The sequence below is a fragment of the Lycium barbarum genome, chromosome 9, assembly GCF_019175385.1.
Source record: "Lycium barbarum isolate Lr01 chromosome 9, ASM1917538v2, whole genome shotgun sequence".
Classification (NCBI taxonomy): domain Eukaryota; kingdom Viridiplantae; phylum Streptophyta; class Magnoliopsida; order Solanales; family Solanaceae; genus Lycium; species Lycium barbarum.
The window spans coordinates 1,549,890-1,571,229 of record NC_083345.1 but is presented as its reverse complement, the minus strand read 5'-3'; the positions used below and the strand labels follow the sequence as shown (position 1 = coordinate 1,571,229).

The 21,340-nt window shown below is 36.3% G+C and overlaps 1 protein-coding gene and 1 long non-coding RNA gene across 3 annotated transcripts; both read left to right on the top strand.

The window, feature by feature from the left end:
- The first annotated feature begins 757 nt into the window (after nucleotides 1-757).
- LOC132608864 (uncharacterized) lies at nucleotides 758-2,800 on the top strand. Its single transcript, XR_009570563.1, has 3 exons — nucleotides 758-941; nucleotides 1,694-1,750; nucleotides 2,504-2,800. It is a non-coding gene; the product is annotated as an uncharacterized LOC132608864 (long non-coding RNA).
- A 285-nt stretch (nucleotides 2,801-3,085) lies between these two features.
- LOC132610656 (uncharacterized) lies at nucleotides 3,086-6,095 on the top strand. 2 transcript variants are annotated; one of them, XM_060324976.1, is made up of 3 exons: nucleotides 3,086-3,289; nucleotides 3,639-3,802; nucleotides 4,668-6,095. In XM_060324976.1, the coding sequence occupies exons 1-3, from the start codon at nucleotides 3,255-3,257 to the stop codon at nucleotides 5,228-5,230; spliced, it is 762 nt and encodes a 253-aa protein (XP_060180959.1). In that variant the 5' UTR covers nucleotides 3,086-3,254; the 3' UTR covers nucleotides 5,231-6,095. The 2 variants fall into 2 exon arrangements, with proteins under 2 accessions (XP_060180959.1, XP_060180960.1); XM_060324977.1 differs by having other exon boundaries at nucleotides 3,089-3,289; nucleotides 3,648-3,802.
- Nucleotides 6,096-21,340: the final 15,245 nt, after the last annotated feature.

The following is a 21,340-nucleotide window of genomic DNA, read 5'->3' as shown; positions in this document are numbered from 1 at the left end:
AATAATACTCTATCTATCCCAATTTATGTGGCGCAATTCAATTTCGAGAGTCAAATTTCTTAGTTGTAATCTAAGTAAAATTTGCATATTTGAAAACTATACGTAGAAAAGTGCTACAAGTCACAATAATTAACAAATAAAAATACTTAGAGATTTAAGAATGGGTTTAAGTTTGGTGCACTGTCAAAGTAGAAGAATTTTACGTAAGTTTAGAGGTAATCACCTTAATTTTATTTTAATAATATTAGTATCTTTTTAAAAATTATAATTAGAAATTATTAAAGGCAATTTGTGTTATATCCCGTATTTTCGTACGATGAATTATTCATAAGCTGAGGTGGGGTCCACATGTCGAGATTTTTTTTTAGAACATATGACAAGTTATATGAATAATATATGCGAAGTTAAACACAACCCAAGAAGGACCCTTGAGACAAATCAAAGTGAAAGCCCTCCAAAATAATATTTTTAAGATACGTTTTCGGGTGATTTGATTTCGGGAGGTCATAACCCTATCGTCCTTTGGGAATTTGGGAAAACTCCCAGAATGAAAGTTGTAGATAATTGAAATAGATTTCCAACCATAGGTCGTGGATCTTCATGTGACATCGGGATAAGGAGATATGGACATTTTAAGGCAGAAAGGTCAAGCTGGGCAATGAATTCGGCCCAACCCGATTCCAAGTCGGGTCAGCCCATTTTCTTTGCCATTTAATGAAAAAATTCGGCCTTCTCTTTCATTTTCAGACCTCAACAAACCCAGAAATTTCAGAGGTAGAGAGAGAGAGGAGAGATAGAGAAAGAAACCAAATTTTGACCACAATCTAAGCCCCGAATCGCGAAGCTCCTGAAGAGAAAAGTGTTGTACGTCGCGTTGCCTTCAATTTGAGCTAAAAATCAGTCAAGAAAGAGAGGGTGGAAGTGGTTGCTGCATAATTAAGGTAAGATTAAGGTCCATTTTTCATTGTTAACAAGTTTATTTAGAGTTTTAACGGATTAGAACGGAGAAAATAGCATTATAAACTCGTTTGTTGTTTTGTTGGGATTTATGGATTAAGGGGCTGTTTTAGGCGGATTAAATGGATGGAATTAGCTGAGTTATGATGTATAATAATTGTTGACATTGTTGTTCTTGAATTTGGGAGAATAAAGTGTATAAAGATATTGTATACAAAGCGTATACCGGGCTGTTTTGTGCCGATATTTGGGGCTGTTTTATGTAATTTTCGTGGCTGTTTATTGACAATATTTTGGGGCTGTTTTATGTAATTTTCGTGGCTGTTTATTGACAATATTTTGGGGCTGTTTTATGTAATTTTCGTGGCTGTTTTATGACAAAATTTTGGGGACTGTTTTATGGTCGTTATGGACTGTTTTGTGGGCTGGAATATCGGGGGATTGGCTGTAGTTGTTGTTGTTATATTATGGATATACGGAAATAAAGAAGTGTATACAAGCATTGGCATCCGAATGTATATTGGGCTGTTTTGGGAGTAATTTAAGAATGGATTTAAGTCTAGTTTGATATGAAATTGTTGGTATTGTTGTTGTTGGTATTTTGATTGACGCTTGGCTAAGTTGGAATTTCGAGGATTGTTAAGTTTACAGGGGAAATGCTGCCCAATTTTCTCTAGAATTTACGACGCGTTCTTATAATCTATTAGCTAATGTTAATATGAATTCTCCTGTGAAGGTAACGACGTGACATTGGGGAAGAGCAAGTGAACGATAACATAGCTAAACGACAAAGGTATGTGAGGCTAGTCCTTTCTTTCTAATGGCATGAATCCTATAACATAAGTTCTTTTCCTGTTCATGAGTTCCTATTTTCCAGAAAGTTAGAAGCCTAAGTCCATAAATGTCTATATAAGATAAGAGATAAGAGATATGATATGATGATGCCATATTGATAATGATGCTATTTATTTCTTACACTCACCTTATGTACTAATTCCTTCAAGGTGAGGCAGAATGTCAATAATTGCTCCATAATGAAATCGGGGGATCACGGCCTTACGCCACCCCGACAGAGTACAGTTGATCTTGAGTCTTGTGCATGTACTATGATAAGCATATTATTACAAGTATTTTTTATGAGCATGTCATGATCATATTACACCGCGCCTAGTTGGCCGGGCAGTCACCGCCAAGGCGGGCAGCTATACGGATACACCATGACCTTTTGGCATGGGCAGACACCACTAGTGGGCGGCATGAGATGGTACCCCGGACGTGGGAGGCCTGGACGCGGGTAATGTTATTGATTATCACACCGTTCCGATATGGACGGGCAGCTTGCATATTATGCATATATGAGATTATGATGAGTATGAGTAAGACAACATGCATTACTTCTTTTATGATTGTCATTCAGATTCAGATGTTTCATATTGATGTTCACATTATATTATCACTGTCTTTCTTCATTGTTTATGCCTCTCATACTCAATACAATGTTTGTACTGACGTCCATTTTCTTTGGACGCTGTGTTCATGCCCACAGGTAGACAGGAAGGTGAGCTTGGTCCAGACCCTTAGTAGCTGTCAACTGATTGAGAGCACTCCATTGTCCAGAGGTGCTTATGGTTCTTCTTTTGGTATATATGCATATTTTGGGCATGACGGAGTCTTGTTCCGTCTATATGTTTAGTATGTCAGTAGAGACTCGTAGATACGCAGTGTGGGTCAGATGGTCTCGCAAGATGTTATTATTATGTATATATTATTTTGATGGCCGAGAGGCAAATGTATATAAGTATTTATGTTTCTATATAAAATATGATTTTTCCTACAATTCGTGTATAAAATTGGTAAAAGGGCATTAAATGAGTAAAATGAGTATTAGAGCGAGTGGTGCTCGGTGGCTAGCCCCGGGTACCCATCACGGCCCTTAGCTGGGTCGTGACAATTTGAATCCTGGTTGTACTGTAATTAAAATTATTTCCTAGTTTTAAAAGTATTTCCTTTCCCAAATCACCACTTTTTGAGAGACGTACACGAAGTGGGGGACTATTTTGAAGCTGCGGTCAAACGTAAGGGAGCATTTTGATCAACTATGTAAAGTGCGGGACTACTTTGAAGGTGAGGTGAAAATATAATTCATTCTTTTTAACGAAGTCCTAATAATTGTAGAAGAGTGAATCCAAGGCAAAATAGGACGCCTCTCTCTATATCTGTATAAGGATGAGGAAGGAAATTAAAGTCATTAAGTAAAATTGTTTTGGTTTTCTTGGTCTTGGTGTTGGTGGGATTTGATGATGAAAACTAATACTATGGATTTATCAATCAGGTATTCGCTTTTGTTTTCTATTTATAATAATAATAATTACATCACTGTTATTGCAATTGGTATCCTCTTCTAATCCTGCAAAATTTTCACTCTTTTAACTCTAAAGGAACCTTTTTTTTTTTATATCCACCCTTGGGTCCTCTTTTTTGCAAATTTTCTCTGAGGAACTTTTTTTTTTTTTTTTTTAATAAATAAATCCAAGCTTGCTTCCTGGGTTTTACAAATTCTGTTTGTATCTAATATTTTTGAAATTGTCAGCCTTTGAATACTAAAAGCACATTTAAAAAAAGAAAAAAAAGCCAAGCTTGGTTCTTGATATATATATATATACTTTCTTGTTTGTTGACAGTATCTGCAGCCGCCCGGGTGAAGAAGTTCTCCCTCTCTGTGCCTCTCCCCGTAGCCTCTTCCTCGGCACATGGACGTTTTTCTCTCAAAGCTTCGACGCCGTGGTTTCATCTTTCAAGAAGTTTAGGTGGGCCGTGTCAGGGTTTGGTGTAGCAGGACGTGCTGGTAATTAAGTCTTTTTACCTCAACATTATATTGGGTTTCTTCATGCCTTAGAAACTATATATGTGGTTAATTTAAGCTTAGCAATCTATAACATAGATTATCTTATTCTACTATTGTTGTTACTATTACTTTGGTTATCTTTATTATTTTGGCCGTCAGTACTTTCTCTTTCTTCAATATTTTCATCATAGCTTATTTACTCTCTTGTTCTGAAAAAGGATTTTTTTTGAGCCGGGGTCTATCGAAATAAACCTCTCTATCCCACAAAGACAGGGGTAAGGTCTGCATACACCCCACCCTCCCGAGACCCCACTTGTCGGATCACATTGGGTATGTTGTTGTAATCTATCACATAGATGGAAGCTGAAACTTAAGGAATGCATAAGTAGTCAGTGTGTTATAGTCTTTGAGCAGAGATAATAAAAGTCTATCAAGTTGTTCTGCCCATTATATTCCTGTTTGATCATAGGATTTCCTTTGAAGTTCTTTTATCAAAACAATTTCTGTCAGCTGTTACATATCTTTTCCTAACTCACTTATGAATAGTAGGTACATTAACGTTTGCTTGGTTAATTCTAGCCCACATTATCCTTTTTGCAGTTTTGACATGTGAAGATATTCCCTAAACCTCTTAGTTAAACATGCTCAGAAAAAAATGACTAGCTTTATGTGGTGTTTTCTAGCTTTGGTGGAATGTCTTTGCTGATACTGTTTGGAGATGAGAAGTTGCTTCTTTTTTAGTCTTTGAAGTGGTGATTTTTTGTGCAAAGTTGCCATCTCCAATTGTCTTGGTGTGCTCAATGCCGTGTGTTTTTTGTAACTTTCTTTGAGGTGCTGAATTCCTTTTTTCCTGTGTTTCTTTCAGGGCGTTTCATTTATGGTAATGATTTATGGTGGTTTCTTTTTAGTTACGTTCCATGGTCATGCATGATCTTTGCCTTAGTGAAGTTCACTGGTGCTCGACATGTTTACAACATCTTGATGGTTCTCGACATTACTATCTTTCCTGTTGGCTCCATAATTCATAGTGCTGTGGTGTACTCTGTTGTTTATTGGTATCGCGACATGCCTTTCCGGTTAATGGGTGCCAAGGCGAAATTTATGATAGAGGTCATTCCTATGATAATGGCAGTAACCTTGCATCACCTTTTGGAGTTCAATTATGGGTATCTCGAGCTACTGCTAGGCTTCAGCACATATTTCTATACCTTTGCACATTTCACGCACGTAGCATATGACATTGGAGTAAAAGACATGTTGGTGGGATTAGTAATGCAGGTTCTTGGTTACATGCTGAACGTAGAATTGTTAGTTAGAGCTTTGGCTTTGAGCTTCTGCTTAGGTTGTAGTTTCTATAGATACGTGACTTATTGTGCTCCTGAAGTACCTGTGCATTCTAAAAAGGAGTTGGAGCGGCTGCCTTGCTGATTTGAAGGTGTTTGTAGAAGGACAAATCATTAGTCTCTCATAACTTATGAGTTGTTTGCTCTCTTTTTTTTTTTTTTTTTTTTTTTATCATGTGATGAGTCTTTGATTCACACATTTGTTCTTGCTCTATCTTGTGCCCTTATCACTGTATTTTAACCGTATCAATGGAAAAAAAAAAAAGGCAAGATATTGGTACCAATTTCAACAGGATTAATGGCCAGTAGTAGTATATTCTCTTTATTATTATAGAAGAGCCATGGGATGAGCTGCTGATGGTTGACCTGTCAGTTTTTTGGTGCTGTTACTAGCACTACTGCCAATGGCCACACTGGCATGCTTATCTGTGGTGAACTATGGAGAAAAAACTATTTCTGATCATGGTAATTTGGTTGCCAGTGCCACTAATAGTCATCAATCCTCTATCCGTACTCCTTCCTCATAGTCCTAGTGGGTTGATCAATAGGGGAGAGAGAAAACGAGGCTGCACAATTGTTAAAAAAAGATCCGAGGAGTGGATTATGTTACTACTGAATTTGCTGACCTTTTGATGACGAGAAAAATCAAAGAAAACATAGACCAACCTTCTCATCAATCGTCTGAGAAGTACAAACCCCATTTTTGCTGCTGTCGATGTGGTTGCAACCTTTATTTCAGTCTTTGTATTAAAGTTCCGTAAGTTTGTTTGGAGAATACTCTTCTTAAACGGTGGCAGCTCAATGTGTATATTAACGGACAGTATTGGTAGCTCTTATAGGGAATAATAATGCAGCAGTTTTGCTTCATTGATTTTCTACATCTTTATATTTGTGGCTTTATTTGCATATTCAACGAATGAGAAGATTAAAAGTGGTTATGTCGATTGCAATGAGGAACCAGCATGCTTTTGGAGTGGCTTGTCTCCTCTTTCTGTGCCACAGAGGAACTTTTTTCCTAGTTCTTCTTCTCGTAGTCAATGTACCTTCTACTCTTATTTCTGGCATAACATGGATATGTTAATTTGAAATATAATTTGATGATCTGGGTTTTGCTTTTCATGGCTCTAAGTAAGAAATTTTAAGTAAGATAAAATAGTTGGGTTATGGTTAATGAGTTGAATGTTATATCCCGTATTTTCGTACGTTGGATTATTCATAAGCTGAGGTGGGGTTCACATGTCGAGATTTTTTTTTAGGACATATAACAAGTTATATGAATAATATATGCGAAGTTAAACACAACCCAAGAAGGACCCTTGAGCCAAATCAAAGTGAAAGCCGTCCAAAACAATATTTTTAAGATACGTTTTCGGGTGATTTGACTTCGGGAAGTCATAACCCTATCAGCATTTGGGAATTTGGGAAAACTCCCGAATGAAAGTTGTAGATAGTTGAAATAGTTTTCCAACCATAGGTCATGGGTCTGCATGTGACATCAGGATAAGGAGATATGGACATTTGAAGGCAGAAAGGTCGAGCTGAACAGTGAATTCGGTCCAATCCGATTCCAACTCGGGTCAGGCCCATTACCCATGATATTTAATGAAAATTTTCAGCTTTCTCCTTCATTTTTCAAACCAAAATTTTCAGAATTTTCAGAGATAGAGAGAGAGAGGAGAGGTAGAGAGAGAAACTAAATTTTGACCACAATCTAAGCCCCGAATCGCGAAGCTCATGAAGAGAAAAGTTTTGTACGTCGCGTTGCCTTCAATTTGAGCTAAAAATCAGCCAAGAAGGAGAGGGTGGAGGTGGTTGCTGCATACTTAAGGTAAGATTAAGGTCCATTTTTCATTGTTAACAAGTTTATTTAGAGTTTTAACAGATTAGAACGGAGAAAATAGCATTATAAACTCGTTTGTTGTTTTGTTGGAATTTATGGATTAAGGGGCTGTTTTAGGTGGATTAAATGGATGAAATTAGCTTAGTTATGATGTATAATAATTGTTGATATTGTTGTTGATAAGTTGTTGTTCTTGAATTTGGGAGAATAAAGTGTATAAAGATATTGTATACAAAGCGTATACCGGGCTATTTTGTGCCGATATTTGGGGCTGTTTTATGTAATTTTCGTGTTTTATGTAATTTTCGTGGCTGTTTTGTGACAATATTTTGGGGTTGTTTTATGTAATTTTCGTGGCTATTTTGTGACTATATTTTGGAGCTGTTTGGTATAATATTTATGGTTGTTTTGCGATGATATTTTGGGGACTGTTTTATGGTCGTTATGGACTGTTTTGTGGGCTGGAATATCGGGGTATTGGCTGTAGTTGTTGTTGTTATATTATGAATATACGAAAATAAAGAAGTGTATACAAGCATTGGCATCCGAATATATATTGGGCTGTTTTGGGAGTAATTTAAGAATGAATTTAATTCTGGTTTGATATGAAATTGTTGGTATTGTTGTTGTTGGCATTTTTATTGATGTTTGGCTAAGTTGGAATTTCGAGGATTGTTAAGTTTACAGGGGAAATGCTGCCCGAATTTTGTTAAGTTTCATTCGTACTTGGATTGGTTAGTAAGTGATGTTGATAATCTAACTATGGCCTATGTTATCTTAATTTTAGACCTGCGAGCTCGAGAAGTAGACGTTGGATATTTAAGATAGAGTTCAAGGTATGTGAGGCTAGTCCTTTCTTTCTATGGCATGAATCTTATAACTTGACTCTCTTTCTTATCCATGAGTTCCCTTAAGTTCCGGAAAATATGAGTCTATGTCCATAATTAGCCACACAAGGTAATGAGTAAAGTATAGAAATCCCAATACTCATGTTGTGATGATCCTATGATGTTAATGATGCTATTTATTGCTTACACTCACCTTATATGCTAATTCCTTCAAGGTGAGGCAGGATGTCAATGAATGTTCCATAATGACGTCGGAAGCCACCGACCTTACGTCACTCCGATATAATTATGGTTTTTGATTGGGCTCTTATGCATGCTTTATATATATATGTATGTATTTTCTCACACCGCGCCGCGCTATAGTCGGCCGGGTAGGCACGTAGATGTGCACACCACTATAGTGGGCAGCTTATACCCCGGACGCCGGAGGCTTGGACGCAGGCTATGATTATCACACCGCTCCTACATGGACGGGCAACTTATACATTATCACACCGTACCTATATGGACGGGCAGCTTATATATGTATACATACATGACATGATAATGATTATGAGTAAGTCAGCATGCATTATTTCAGTTATATTTGATAGCCAGTACAGATTGCTCTTTCTTGATGCCTCCTTATCTTATTGATGCCTTCATATTTCATTGATATATTGTTACTGTTTATGCCTCTCATACTCAGTACAGTATTCGTACTGACGTTCGTTTTATTCGGACGCTGTGGTCATGCTCACAGGTAGACAGGGAGGTGAGCTTGATTCAGATTCTTAGTAGCTGTCAGCTGATTGAGAGCACTCCATTGTTCGGAGGTGCTTATGTTTATTCTTTTGGTTCCTTTATGTATTTCGCGCACGACGGAGTCTTGTTCCGTCTATATGTATAATATGTCAGTAAAGGCTCGTAGACGCGCAGTGTGAGTTAGATGGTCTCACAAGATTACTATGTTATATTTGTATATGTTATTTTGATGGCCTAAGGGACACATGTATATAAAATCATTTGTGTTGTCAACTGAAAAATGGATGTCTTATGATTATGAGATTATGAATGATAAAGAAATGTAAAATGGTTATGACGAGTGAGGAAACGAGCGGTGCTCGGTGGTTAGCCCCCGGTACCTGTCACGGCCCTAGTCGGGTTGTGACATTGAAAGAGTTGGGGTTTTTGAAAACTTAGAGGAAAAATGACCGACGGAGTGAAAGAGAAATGGAATTTTTGGCCAAATTTAAAGGGGTAACCGGACCCGTAGAAAATGGAAAAGAACAAAAATTTAGCAAAACGCAAAGCGAAAGACCTTTTGTTTTTCCTGTATGTTGTATGAACTAATGAACTTTTCCTGTATGCCGTATGAACTATGAAGTTCATATATAGTACTCATGTTTGAGAGTAAATAAACGAAAAGAAATGAAAACGCAGTTAGTCAAAATCAGTACATATACTTGCTTATTAAGATAACCGAACCTTGAGCAAACCAATCTTAGTACTACTACTACATACTTATAACATACTTATACTAAAATCTCAACACATTATGAATAAGGCAAAATCCAAACAATCCATCAAAGGCATAGTGTCACACCCTAATCTTACCAGGGTGTGATGGGCACCCGACCCCATATTCGGAGCCGAGTGAACCCGCTGACTCTTATTACACACATAGTCTCTTTGAACTCTTAAATCAAATAAAATGAAATACATAATGAGGGCTTTCAGAAATATTCTTTTTCGTTGTTCTCAGATCAAACAAAATCTGTAATCATATGGAATTTATCACATAACACAGAATGACACATCGGCTGATGGAGCCGCTTACAAAACTGACATTCTATACCCACGACTCTGTCTGCAAAGTCTCTAACATTAATTAGAAATCATAACATATGTACTCTGACTCGGCAACACTCCAAAAGGAAGTGGAGCTCGCCAATCCAGCTGAAGCATCTTCTAGCAATATCCTTTACTCATCTGGGTGTACCTGCGTGGCATGAAACGCAACCCCCGAAGAAAGGGGGTCAGTCCGGAATATGTACTGAGCATGGAATACAGAAAAGAGGATCATAACTGAAACAGAGATTTACCAGAACCAAGTATGACCTTTTAAAACATCAAAGCACTTGCCTTTTAAAATGAAAATCATGCATATCCACATCATATATCATATTTACAGATAACGTGTCCCGGCCCTCCAGTGAGGGACTCGGTGGATAACATCATACATGTCCACATCATATATTATCTATGCGTAACGTGTCCCGGCCCTCGAGTGAGGGACTCGGTGGATAGAATCATGCATGTCAACATCATATATCATGTATACATATAACGTGTCCCGACCCTCTATTGAGGGACTCGGTGGATAGAGTCATGCATGTCAGCATCATATGCCATATATACATAACGTGTCCCGGCCCTCTATTGCGGGTCTCGGTGAATAAAGTCATCATATGCCATCCTGGCTGTTATACCCCGTATTTTTATACGTCAAATTATTCATAAGTTAATCGACATAAGTTAAGGACGGGATTATTTTGGGATATGTAATAGGAACTTTTAACTCTCAATTTTAATGAGTGCACGAGTGTTTATAAGTTTCAACTAGTATGAAAATATTAGTGGAGATTAGAGATTTATTTAACTATGATTAAGTTATTAAGTGGCACATATTGATTAATTAAAGTTAACCAAGTAAATTAGTGGGACATGTGTCAATGTTATGGGCTACATATATATGGTCATAAGATGACTCATAATACACCATTTCATTCACAAAATTCATCCATCAAAATAGAGTTAGTGAGAGAAGCTCTCAAACTAGAGAGAGGGAGAGAGAAGTTCGGTCACTGTTCACGACGCCGGAACTGTTCACGGCGGCTACTGTTCACGCCGGAACTGTTCACGACACACTGTTCACGGCGTCACTATTCACGGCCAAGAGGAGAAAAATCCAACCCCATTTCTAGCCTTCCCAAAAATAATTCCTTAGTGTTAACCCACTATTTGGAGGTCCCTAAGTAGCGTGGAAGCATTATTGGAGCGATCAAACCATCCATTTTTGTAAATCGCAAACCCTAACTTTCTTGTGGAGTAAAGAACAAAGGTAAAAATTTCTATTGTTTTATGGGATATAAATGTTTTATGCATATTGTGGTATGTTAATATGGATGAAATTGGTGAAATATCGTATGTTGGAAGTGGGTTGTGTGCTTGGGGAGTTAGCCGTGTAAATGGGGGTGTGATTGGGTTAATGAATAAAAAAAAATTTGTAGCATGTTTGATTGTTGTAGAGTGGAGAAGAGAATAAAAATCATTAATATATGTATATGTGTGTAGTGTGGCCGTGTATAGCCCCAATGTTTGGCAAAGGATGAATCGATATCGCTTAGTGTTTTAGTTGTCGTCGTTATGAATTCTAGTTTGGAAATGAGAGTTTAATGTCCCAAATTGATATGGTGAATATTGCGGACTGATTTGGAGAATTTTGTGAAATTAATGCAATCTTTATATTTATGAGAATTATATCGTTATAGTGTAGATTGTTGATACAAATCATGACTTGAAAATGAGGAATGTGGTAAAGGGGCTGCTCTCGGTTTTGGGGCTGTTTTCGGCCCAATTTGGAGAAATTGTTGGATCGTTGGAAATATTATGTGAATTGTTTAGAATGTTCTTGAATGTTGTTAGTATGGGTTTGGGTTAGTATTTGAATGTATAGGCGTTGATGTTGGCTTGAAGGTAAGCCATTAATTGAATATTTGGAAAGTTGTCGAATGATGAAAAAGAGAGTATTAATGTAATATTGTCTTTCGGATTGGTTATTGGAGTTGCTAGGTTGGTTATTGTGGTTGTGGTTGTTGATTTTGAGCGAGTTAAATTCTCGGGATGGCCTATTTACAAGGGAAATGCTGCCGAATTTTCCATAGGATTTAGAGTTAGTTTGGAATGAATAATTGCTTAAGTGCCTATGGTTAATATTGGATATTCGTTGGCATATTTGTAGACCTTGAGGAGCCCGAGGCGTAGATTGGGATTAACTTTAGATCGGCTAGCTTGGAGTGCGTACGAGGTATGTAAAGTAACCTCCTTTCTTTTTGGCATGTCTTAGTTTTACATAGGCTAAATTAGAGCCTTAAGGAAATTCCAAATCCGAAATCCGAGCATGTTTTGATTCGTATATGTTCTTTGGCACTCTTATGTATGATTTGATGAAATATGAACCCTTATGTCTTTGAAATAATCGTTTTCCGAATTTTGCATAAAAAGGGTTCACTTTAAAGAAGTTCGTAATTTTTGGAATGCCATACCTTTCACAAATATGCTCGGATTACTCAAATATTTTTGTAGAAGTCTATATGACATATGATATGTATGTTTTCTATAGGCGGGCCCGACTCGGGTAAATACCCACCCGTGGGTCCCGCGACTTTCCTTTATGAAATTTGGAAACTTTTGAAAGAATTTGTTAAGACTATTATTTCGATTTTCAAATATGATCATTTTTACTTATGTTTGAATTTATGATAATGATTTTATGCATATGACTACTCACGACTCTACTCGTGCGTTCTGTTATATCTTTCGCCGGTTCCCGGGCCGGTTCTGTTATCGTGCGCACTTTGATATACTCCGAAGTTATGCTGTGTTATGGTTCTCCGAGCTACTCGCTAATGAGGGTCGGGTTCCACATATATTTGGTGTTATGCTGTGTATGGCGTTATGTTGTGATGTGATATGTGACGGGGATACGGAGATTTGAAACTTTCTGGTGTTATGTTGTGTTATGGCGCCATCGACGGGAGGGCGACCATATTCTTCTGTACCCTATGCATGACTTACATGTTTGAAACTAAACATTTTGATATGATTGGATTTGTACTTATGTTCGGCACTTCTGCTTCGTTTATGTCTCAGGTTTGTTTTCTGTATATTCTGCTTTGCATACTCAGTACATATTTCGTACTGACCCCCCTTTCTTCGGGGGGGGGGGGGGGGCTGCGTTTCATGCCCGCAGGTACAGACGCACAGTTTGGTGATCTACCCATTTAGGACATCCTCTTCTGCTGTTTGGAGTGCTCTTCTCATTTCAGAGCACACATTTTGGTATACATTTGTTCGCTATGTATATATGTATTTGTTCAGGGGTACGGCGGGGCCCTGTCCCGTCATATGATTCTGTCGGTCTGTTTAGAGGTCTGTGGACATGTTTGTGGGTTAGGGTCTTTCTGTATGGATGTATGTACATGTCGTTTGGGCGATCCCATACGCCGAGGCGGCCGGTCCGCATATGTTGTTTGGGCGATCCTATACGCCGAGGCGGCCGGTCCGCATATGTTTATATATTGCTTGGTTAGCCCTGTGTGGCTTTTGTTGGTATTTTCTGCGTGCAGGGTATATTGGATAGTCCGTAAAACAAAGGAAACTCTGCCGAAATTTTTCTGGAAATTACCTAAATCTGAAATAAAGCCTTGTCGGCGTACATATATATCGGCATACGGTTGCGTTGAGATGTGTTTGAACAGTTTGATATAGTTTGAGACGGCATATAGTAATTATGGCCGTATATGCTATCTGTTTGTGATTTGATTTGGATAAGTGTGTTACGATTTGATATGTTTGTCTGTCTGGGTGTCCAAGTAGGACACCAGTCGCGGCCCACGGGGCTGGGTCGTGACACTGGCCGCCATCCCCGTATCATCATATCATCATATACATATACATATAACGTGTTCCGGCCCGCAAGTGAGAGGGACTCGGTGAACAATGCAGTGGAGTACGCACGAGAACATATCCTGGCTCGGGACTCAGTGGAGGATACATTAAGGCATGCACGAGCAGAGTAATGCGAAACCATATGCACATAAATCAAGACTCGATAGACAAGTATACTTATCGACACCTGAAGGCTCAGAAACAAGTTTCGGGTCAATCCGACTTAGTATAAGAAAGTTATGAGTGTTTGAAGTACAGAACCTTCTACGAATATTTCAGAAGCCATTTTTGGAAAATCAAAGCAACAATCATGTTAGGTACCTTTCGAATATCGTTATGGATCAAATCAGATAGAGCTTTTGGAACCATATGTACGTATCAAAATCTATCAAAGACTCAAGGGGATAATCAAACATGCTATCATTTGAAAATCAAGACATTAATCATATCAATTATCTCTCGAATGCCATTCGGAAACATATCAAATAGATCTTTGGACATCATAGATACGCATCAAAGCCATATGAAATAGCTTATGGAAGTCAAGAATATTAGTCATCCTAGTGGCTCTAAGAATAGGAATTTCTTTGAAATCATACATATATGTCATCTGCTCGTTTCATAAAGATCATGCCAAAAGAAAGAAAGGGTAAGCCTTACATACCTGTTCCACGCCCTATTAGCTACGCTTATTCGTCCAAACTTGCTAGTCTACATTCAAGAGAATTGACATAATCATTAGAATCGTCGTCATACACTTTCTTTAGTTCTTCAAATGAATTCATTCATAATCTGCCGAAATTTCGGCAGCGTTTCTCCTGTAAATACACCATCCCCGAGAATCTAACTCGGCCAATTTATCAACACAATCCGAGAATTTAACTCGGCCAAATTATCAACAACAATACCAACAATCATACTAACAACTTCAACAATCAATCCAAAATATATTCTAACATTAACAACCCTTGTCACACAATTCAACGACATTTCTGTTATATTCAATTTGATCACATATAGTCAAGCTAACACCAATGATCTCACATTCAAGTGTTAATCCGAAATCATTCTAACATGGTTCAAGAACACTTTAAACAATCCGCATAATATTCAAGATAACCTAACCAATACTCCACTCCACCCGAAACCTTCCAATTTCAACAAGAACAATAACAACACATTTCTTTCTTTCAAATTCATGAACTACACCAACATTTCACTTGCTAGCAACATCATTTTTCATAAATACAAGAAGTGGTTTTAGGATCACATTAGTTTTCAAAACAACTCTCCAACTAGAATTATTAAACTTTCATTTTCATCATAGATTCCATTACAACAACAACCAAAATACTAAATAAAATTGATTCATTCTCCTCTACACCACACAAGAACCACACGGCCACAACACCACATATACACGGTCATCACTTGCACACACATATTTCATGGTTTTCATCCATTTCCACACACTACAACATGTACAAAACATTCATAACATATGAGATGGAAGATCAAACCTTACCTCTTTCCACTTGTCTTCTTACTTGGCTAGGGTTGTATATTGCACAAATGGATGATTTAATTGCTCCAACAACTCCTTCATGTTAATAAGGACCTTCCAATTGGTTGAAAGGCTAGAAGAAAATATTTTTCTCTTGACCAACTTCCATAGCTCATGTTTGGCCAAGCCATGGCCGAATATGGCTTCTTGTTTTTTTTGGTTTCTCTAAGTTTCTCCAAGCTTCTAAAGGTGAAGATGATGAATATGATTTATTAGTCATCCTTTATTTACTTATATAATTCATCCATGTGGCCATAGCCCATGCCACATCACACGGCCACTTGGCCCCCTTTATGAACTTTCTTGATCTTTTTTGTGAAATTCTCATTTTGCCCCTAGCCTTCCTCAATATTACCATGAACCACTTTGTGAATTTCCCTTTTTACCCTTAGCCTTTCTCAATATTTTCATGCTAATAATATTCATAAATAATATTCATAAACAACTTGTGTATTAAACAAGATCAAAATATAGCCTTGCCCTTAACTTCTCACAATTATCTTGAATTATCCGAACGTACAAAATACGGGCTATAACACATAGGCATAAATTGATTAACTTGGTTCATGTTACTTCATGTCTGTATCCCCTTTTAGCACATAAACTAGTAGGTTTTCTGAATGCAGCATCACCAAGATCAGTCTTCCTTAGCTTCCTCCACCTCATCTGCAATAATCATAGCACAAACCTAGTTAGCAATAATCATAGCACAAACCTAGTCATTCACTCAAAATTAGGCATCTTCAGTTTCTAGGGTTGATGTAAAAATCATGTCACCTCCCTAAAAATTATTTTCCACGAGAATAAAAGATTAATGTATTACACTTCTTATATCGCGACCGAGTATTGAAAAAGCGCCTTAAATGGTCGAATTGTTACCCGACATTGATGCAGCATTTTGTGACAAAGAAAGATATAGTAGTTGACAACCTCATTTTTCATATTAAATTCTAAAAGCTCATTATTCATCAATTGTTTTCAAGAAAAGGAACACAAAATCAAAACAAAAAGAACCATACTTGATCAGCAAAAGAAATAAAGATCTAATCTTTAACTAGTTTTATTTCAAACATAAAACATACAAGGAAAAAGACCTATTTTTCATGAACTAATATCAAGAACAGAACACACAATATATACCAAAAAAAGAAACAAAATACCTGTATAAATGCAAATATATTTTCATATATAGCAACGCTAAGACCATAACCAAATGAGTGATTGAAATTACCTGAGCGAGCAGCCTGTGCAGCATCACCAGCCTCTATAGCATCTCCAATCTCCCTAGCCACAGCAGTAGTCGCCGCCTCCCTAGCCGCAGCAGTCGCCGCCACAATACTGGTGGACTCAAAGTGTGCCCTCACAAAGACAAGTGCAGTACACACTATAAAAATCACCCACGTAGGATACTGATAGTGATAGTCTCTGACGGAAGTGCCAATACAGAGTCCATAGAAAGCATACAGTAAGCCCATATCGGTCCCCACGGGCCTCAATAGCATGTCGATGGAAAAGACAGACACAAATCCCAAAAAAAATGCAAGATGGAGCTCGAAAGTCGCTGGCCGCCTACAGTAGAGTCCAATAACTACAATCCCCCCGAGTACAACTCCTATAGGGTTGCACCACCTCACTGACTCTGGAGTAATAGCAGCTGGCATCTCTTCACCTCGATAAGCTGGCTCAAGATACAATATAATCATCCAACCAAATACCGGGATAAGAACAACAGGTAAAATGATGGTGATGGGGCTCTCTATGCTCACGCCATCAGCAACGACTGAAACCAACGTAGCTGTACAAGACAACACTGAGCACCAAAACCAAATACGTCGTTCCCATAAAGACAACATCTTTTTAGGCAGTGAGGAACGAGCTTCTGTGTGAGAAACGGAGTGAAAATGGCGAGCTGAAAATAGAGGAAATGAACCGTGAGGAAGGAGAGTAGAGTAGAGTAGAAAAGAGGAAAAAGTAGTCCGTACGTGATGGAGAAAAAAAGGTCATGTTTCCGTACATTTATTGAGCCAGTTCTTTTCTGGGCTGGTTAAAATGATTTGATGATCAGATTAACTGGGGAAATAAAATCTACATAACTAATTTTATGTAGGAACTTGGAGATTTAACAAAGTAGAAGAAAATATGTTGGACCTGAAAATGTTTCTCGTTAATATTAGGTGGTTTCGGTGTTCAATGGAAGACAGATGGTGTTAAATGGGTGGACTAGACCCTTATAAAAGGGGTTGTTCACAATATTACATGTGTATATTCATTCCTCGCATGTAATGGCTTCATGGCACAATTTCAATGATTGTTGAAATGAAATGCACTGAAAAAAGCATCGAAATTAACCCATTAACAGATGAAAACTCACCTCAACTACCAAAATTTTAACCCAAACATAATCACCACTTTCACAACTTCACCTTTTTCTTGAAAACAAACCCCAAAACATTACCTACACACCCTCTCTTTGTATCAACTCAATAACTTTAATACTTTATAGTGTTCATGCACCAAAATTAGTAAAGAAAATCACACAGGTAAATGAAAAGCAAAAGCATATCAATCCAAATGAAACAAATACACCCATAAGATCTAAAGTTTTACCTCAAAACCGGAAGAACTTGATGAATATCAAAATGCTTTTGAAAAATGAGTTTATTGTTTGGAACAAATAATTTTTTTTTTCACACAAAACGTGTATATTGGGTTGATATACCTCAGGTTATAGTGACAAACAATGGCTGTTAGAGTACTCGGCTGAAGCACGTACTATTGCTCACTGACAGTGAGCACAGTACGTACTATTTTTAATTTAATTTTTTTATTTCGTCTTTTCCATAGCTGTTTTTTTAAGTCAAAAATATGTTTTCACCTGAAAAAATGGTTTGAAATTTGAAATTCTATGCTAAAACATTAATTGATGCTTCAATAAATATAATGATTAATTTTTTCTATATGTTAGACTACGACGAGTCACTGATCGTCGTAGTAATGCATTAAACATTACTATTTTTTTCAAGTAACAAGAATGCCCAGACATACCTTGACGCCTATTAAAGAGACAAATATAAGATGACATTAGGTTTTCCAGAAATGATGAGTACCATGTATAGTAATGCATTAAACATAGCTGCTAAAAAGCAAAAAGATCAAAACATATATAGCAGATATATATATACCCTGACATTCAGAAAAAGGTGAAAAAACCCGAGTGCTTTTTGACTAAACTAATCATTCAGAAAAAGCTGTAAACTAGGCAGATAAACGATTCATCAGTTCATATTCAGATAAAACCAAGATGAAAAACATAAAGGAGTAAGCTTTTTAGTTTTGTTTTGGAGATTGTAGCTTAAAAAAGAATACAAGCACATGATTCTTCTTCTTCTTCTTCTTCTTTTTTTTTGGAAACAGGTAGACACATGAAACTAAAATGGTTGCGATTTTGAAAGTAACTTGATCGAGCCAGTTTCTACAACTTGACTCCATTTTTGCTTTCCTAAGAAAAAAAACAACAAGATGGTTTCTTGGAAAATATTTTCAGCATCAAAAGAAAAAAACCCTAACTGTTATCTATATACATACACACCAACATACATAGAGAAGAAAATGAAAAGTTTGTTTATACCTATATATCGCTGTAAGCTGAAAAAACCCTAGTTATGGAGAAAATGTGGTGGTAGAGAAGTGGGTTTTTTCTTGAAGCAGAGAAAATGTATGGGAAAATTGCAAATGAGAAAAATGGAGTTTGTTATTAGGAGAGTTGGAGCAGTGAAACTGAGCCGTGCAGAAGATAGAGAAAGTAACTAACTGATTATAATGCAACGATGTATACTACTGCTGCGTTTTTGCTATACTGCTCACGTGCCTTTGCAGAATGAAAAGTTTACGTTTATGCCCTTTCGTTTATGACTTTCGTTTTCGAAAGAAAGTGATTTTTGCATGCATTTAATGGATGGTGATTGAAATTGTGTAATTTATTCATGAAAAAAAGGTACTTCTCCAAGGCTTCACTAGGAATAACAAAGGAATATAATTTTTGTAAAAACAGTATTTGAAGCTAAGTTTAAATCAGTCGGGTATTTGGATATTGAAGTTGCGTCTAGACATGCACGTAACTTAAAGAAAAATTACTGAACTTTTGTGCGTGGAAATATTTTTTTTTTCACTTGAATTCAAATTTGAAATTCTATGATAAAACATTAATTGATAATTCGATAGATGTGAAGTAATAACTAACCTTTTATATAAATTAAACTACGACTGAGTCACAGAAAGTACAATTTTTTACCCTGTCCGTGGATATATGTATGATTTCTTTTTTGACATAAAGTGTTTTTCTTTTAAATGATTTTCGCATGCCTTTAAAGGGTGGTGATTGAAATTGCGTAATTTATTTCATGAAAAGGTGCTTCTCCCGGCTTGTAGGGATTCACTAGCTAGGAATAACAAAGGAATATTCACATATAGCACCCTACCTTGAATAGAGAAAAGAACTATAAAATATATACCTATATTCCCATCATTGAACTTGTCATTTTCTGCATGCATTCTCATAGTAGTATATTATCCAATAAAACACACGAGTGCTAACACAGAATTTTCTTTTTGTAGTTGGTCAAGTTATTTCATTCATTAATTGAGTATGTACTATCCGAAAATCGTTAATCCCCGATGGAATCGTCGAATTTTGGGTTATCATTAATTTTCAAGAGATTATTTTATTTATTTGTGATAGCTATTATTTTCAAACTATTTTATCATGGCTATTTCGCTTTCTTTATTTTTGTTTTGATATTGCTTTAAATTGCTTATTCTTATCTAAGAGAGGTAAGGTCTGCGTACAATTTATTCTACCCAATTCTTATTCTATACAATTCATTTCACTTAGTATATTGTTGTTGTTAAATTTCAAGAAGCGTTTTTTAAATTTGAAAAAACTGGTTTAACTAGTTTAGACTAGTTTTCAAGAGAAAAATCTTCTCCAATCAAATTTCTTTAATTTTCTTAAATTAAATGAATGTCTAAACACAACTTCAATTTTCAAATATATTTTTTCAATTTATAAACTTCAAATATTGCTTCTCTTTTTTCCCCCCCGGAATATCACAGTATTTAATATCCAAACACCTACTCAAGCTCTCAAATTTTGATTGTATAGAAAATAGTTCCCTTTTTCTTTTATTTTTCTTTTTTTGTTGTTCTCCTCATTTTTAAGTGGTTAAGATTAAAAATTTAAAATATTAAATTTTGAAGTTGAAAAGCGAAAAGGATTTACTCCCTCTTTTTCAATTTATGTAAATTTATTTCCTTTTAGTTTGTGGCAAAAAATGACTAATTTTCATATTTGAAAATAATTTACCTTTATATAATGATTTATAGCCACACAAAACATATGTGCCTCATTGTACACCACAAAGTCAAAGGTCTTCTCTTTTTCCTTAAATTCCGTGTCAAATCAAATAGATTCAAATAAATTGATACCGATAGGTAAAATGGACTGTTAGTCCTTGTTTCCCGTCTATTTTTTTTTTATAATTTCTTGTTGTCTTTTTTTCAACAAATTTCTTGTTGTCCATTAAGCTTCCTTTTAATATTTATACTTGGACCAAAAAAACCTTAATTTACCCATTTATAGCTAATGCAAACATCCCTTTAAGCCGAGGGATTTTATTAACAAAAAGCTAACACTTGTCCTTTTCTTTACGCTATCCCTTTCCACATAAAAACAAGACAAATTAAAGGAACTTGAGTAAAATCAGTGATAGTACAAGTAATTGTCAAAGAAAAATACAAATACTCTCTATCATTTATCCCCATGTTGCATTATATCTTTATCAGGCTAAAATGCAGGAAATTTCATTATATTGCTTGTGCTTTTTATCAATATAGTACTCCTAAGGTATTTGTTACTGTATACTACTCCACTTATAACTGTAGCAGGGATTTTGTTGTGTAGTGCTGTAATTAATTTATGCAATGATTTATAGCCAAACAAATTTCTTAGTTGTACTGTCGAAAAAAATGACCATTTTTATATTGAAAAATAATTATATTTATGCAATGATTTATAGCCAAACAAAATATATGTGTAACTCCTTTTACACCCAAGTTCAAAATTCTTTTTTTTTTTCTTTAAATATCAAATTAAATAGACTCACATTAATTGAAACGGATGGAGTATGCTATGAAAATAATAGTAAAATGGACTGTCCGTCCTTGTTTCCCCCT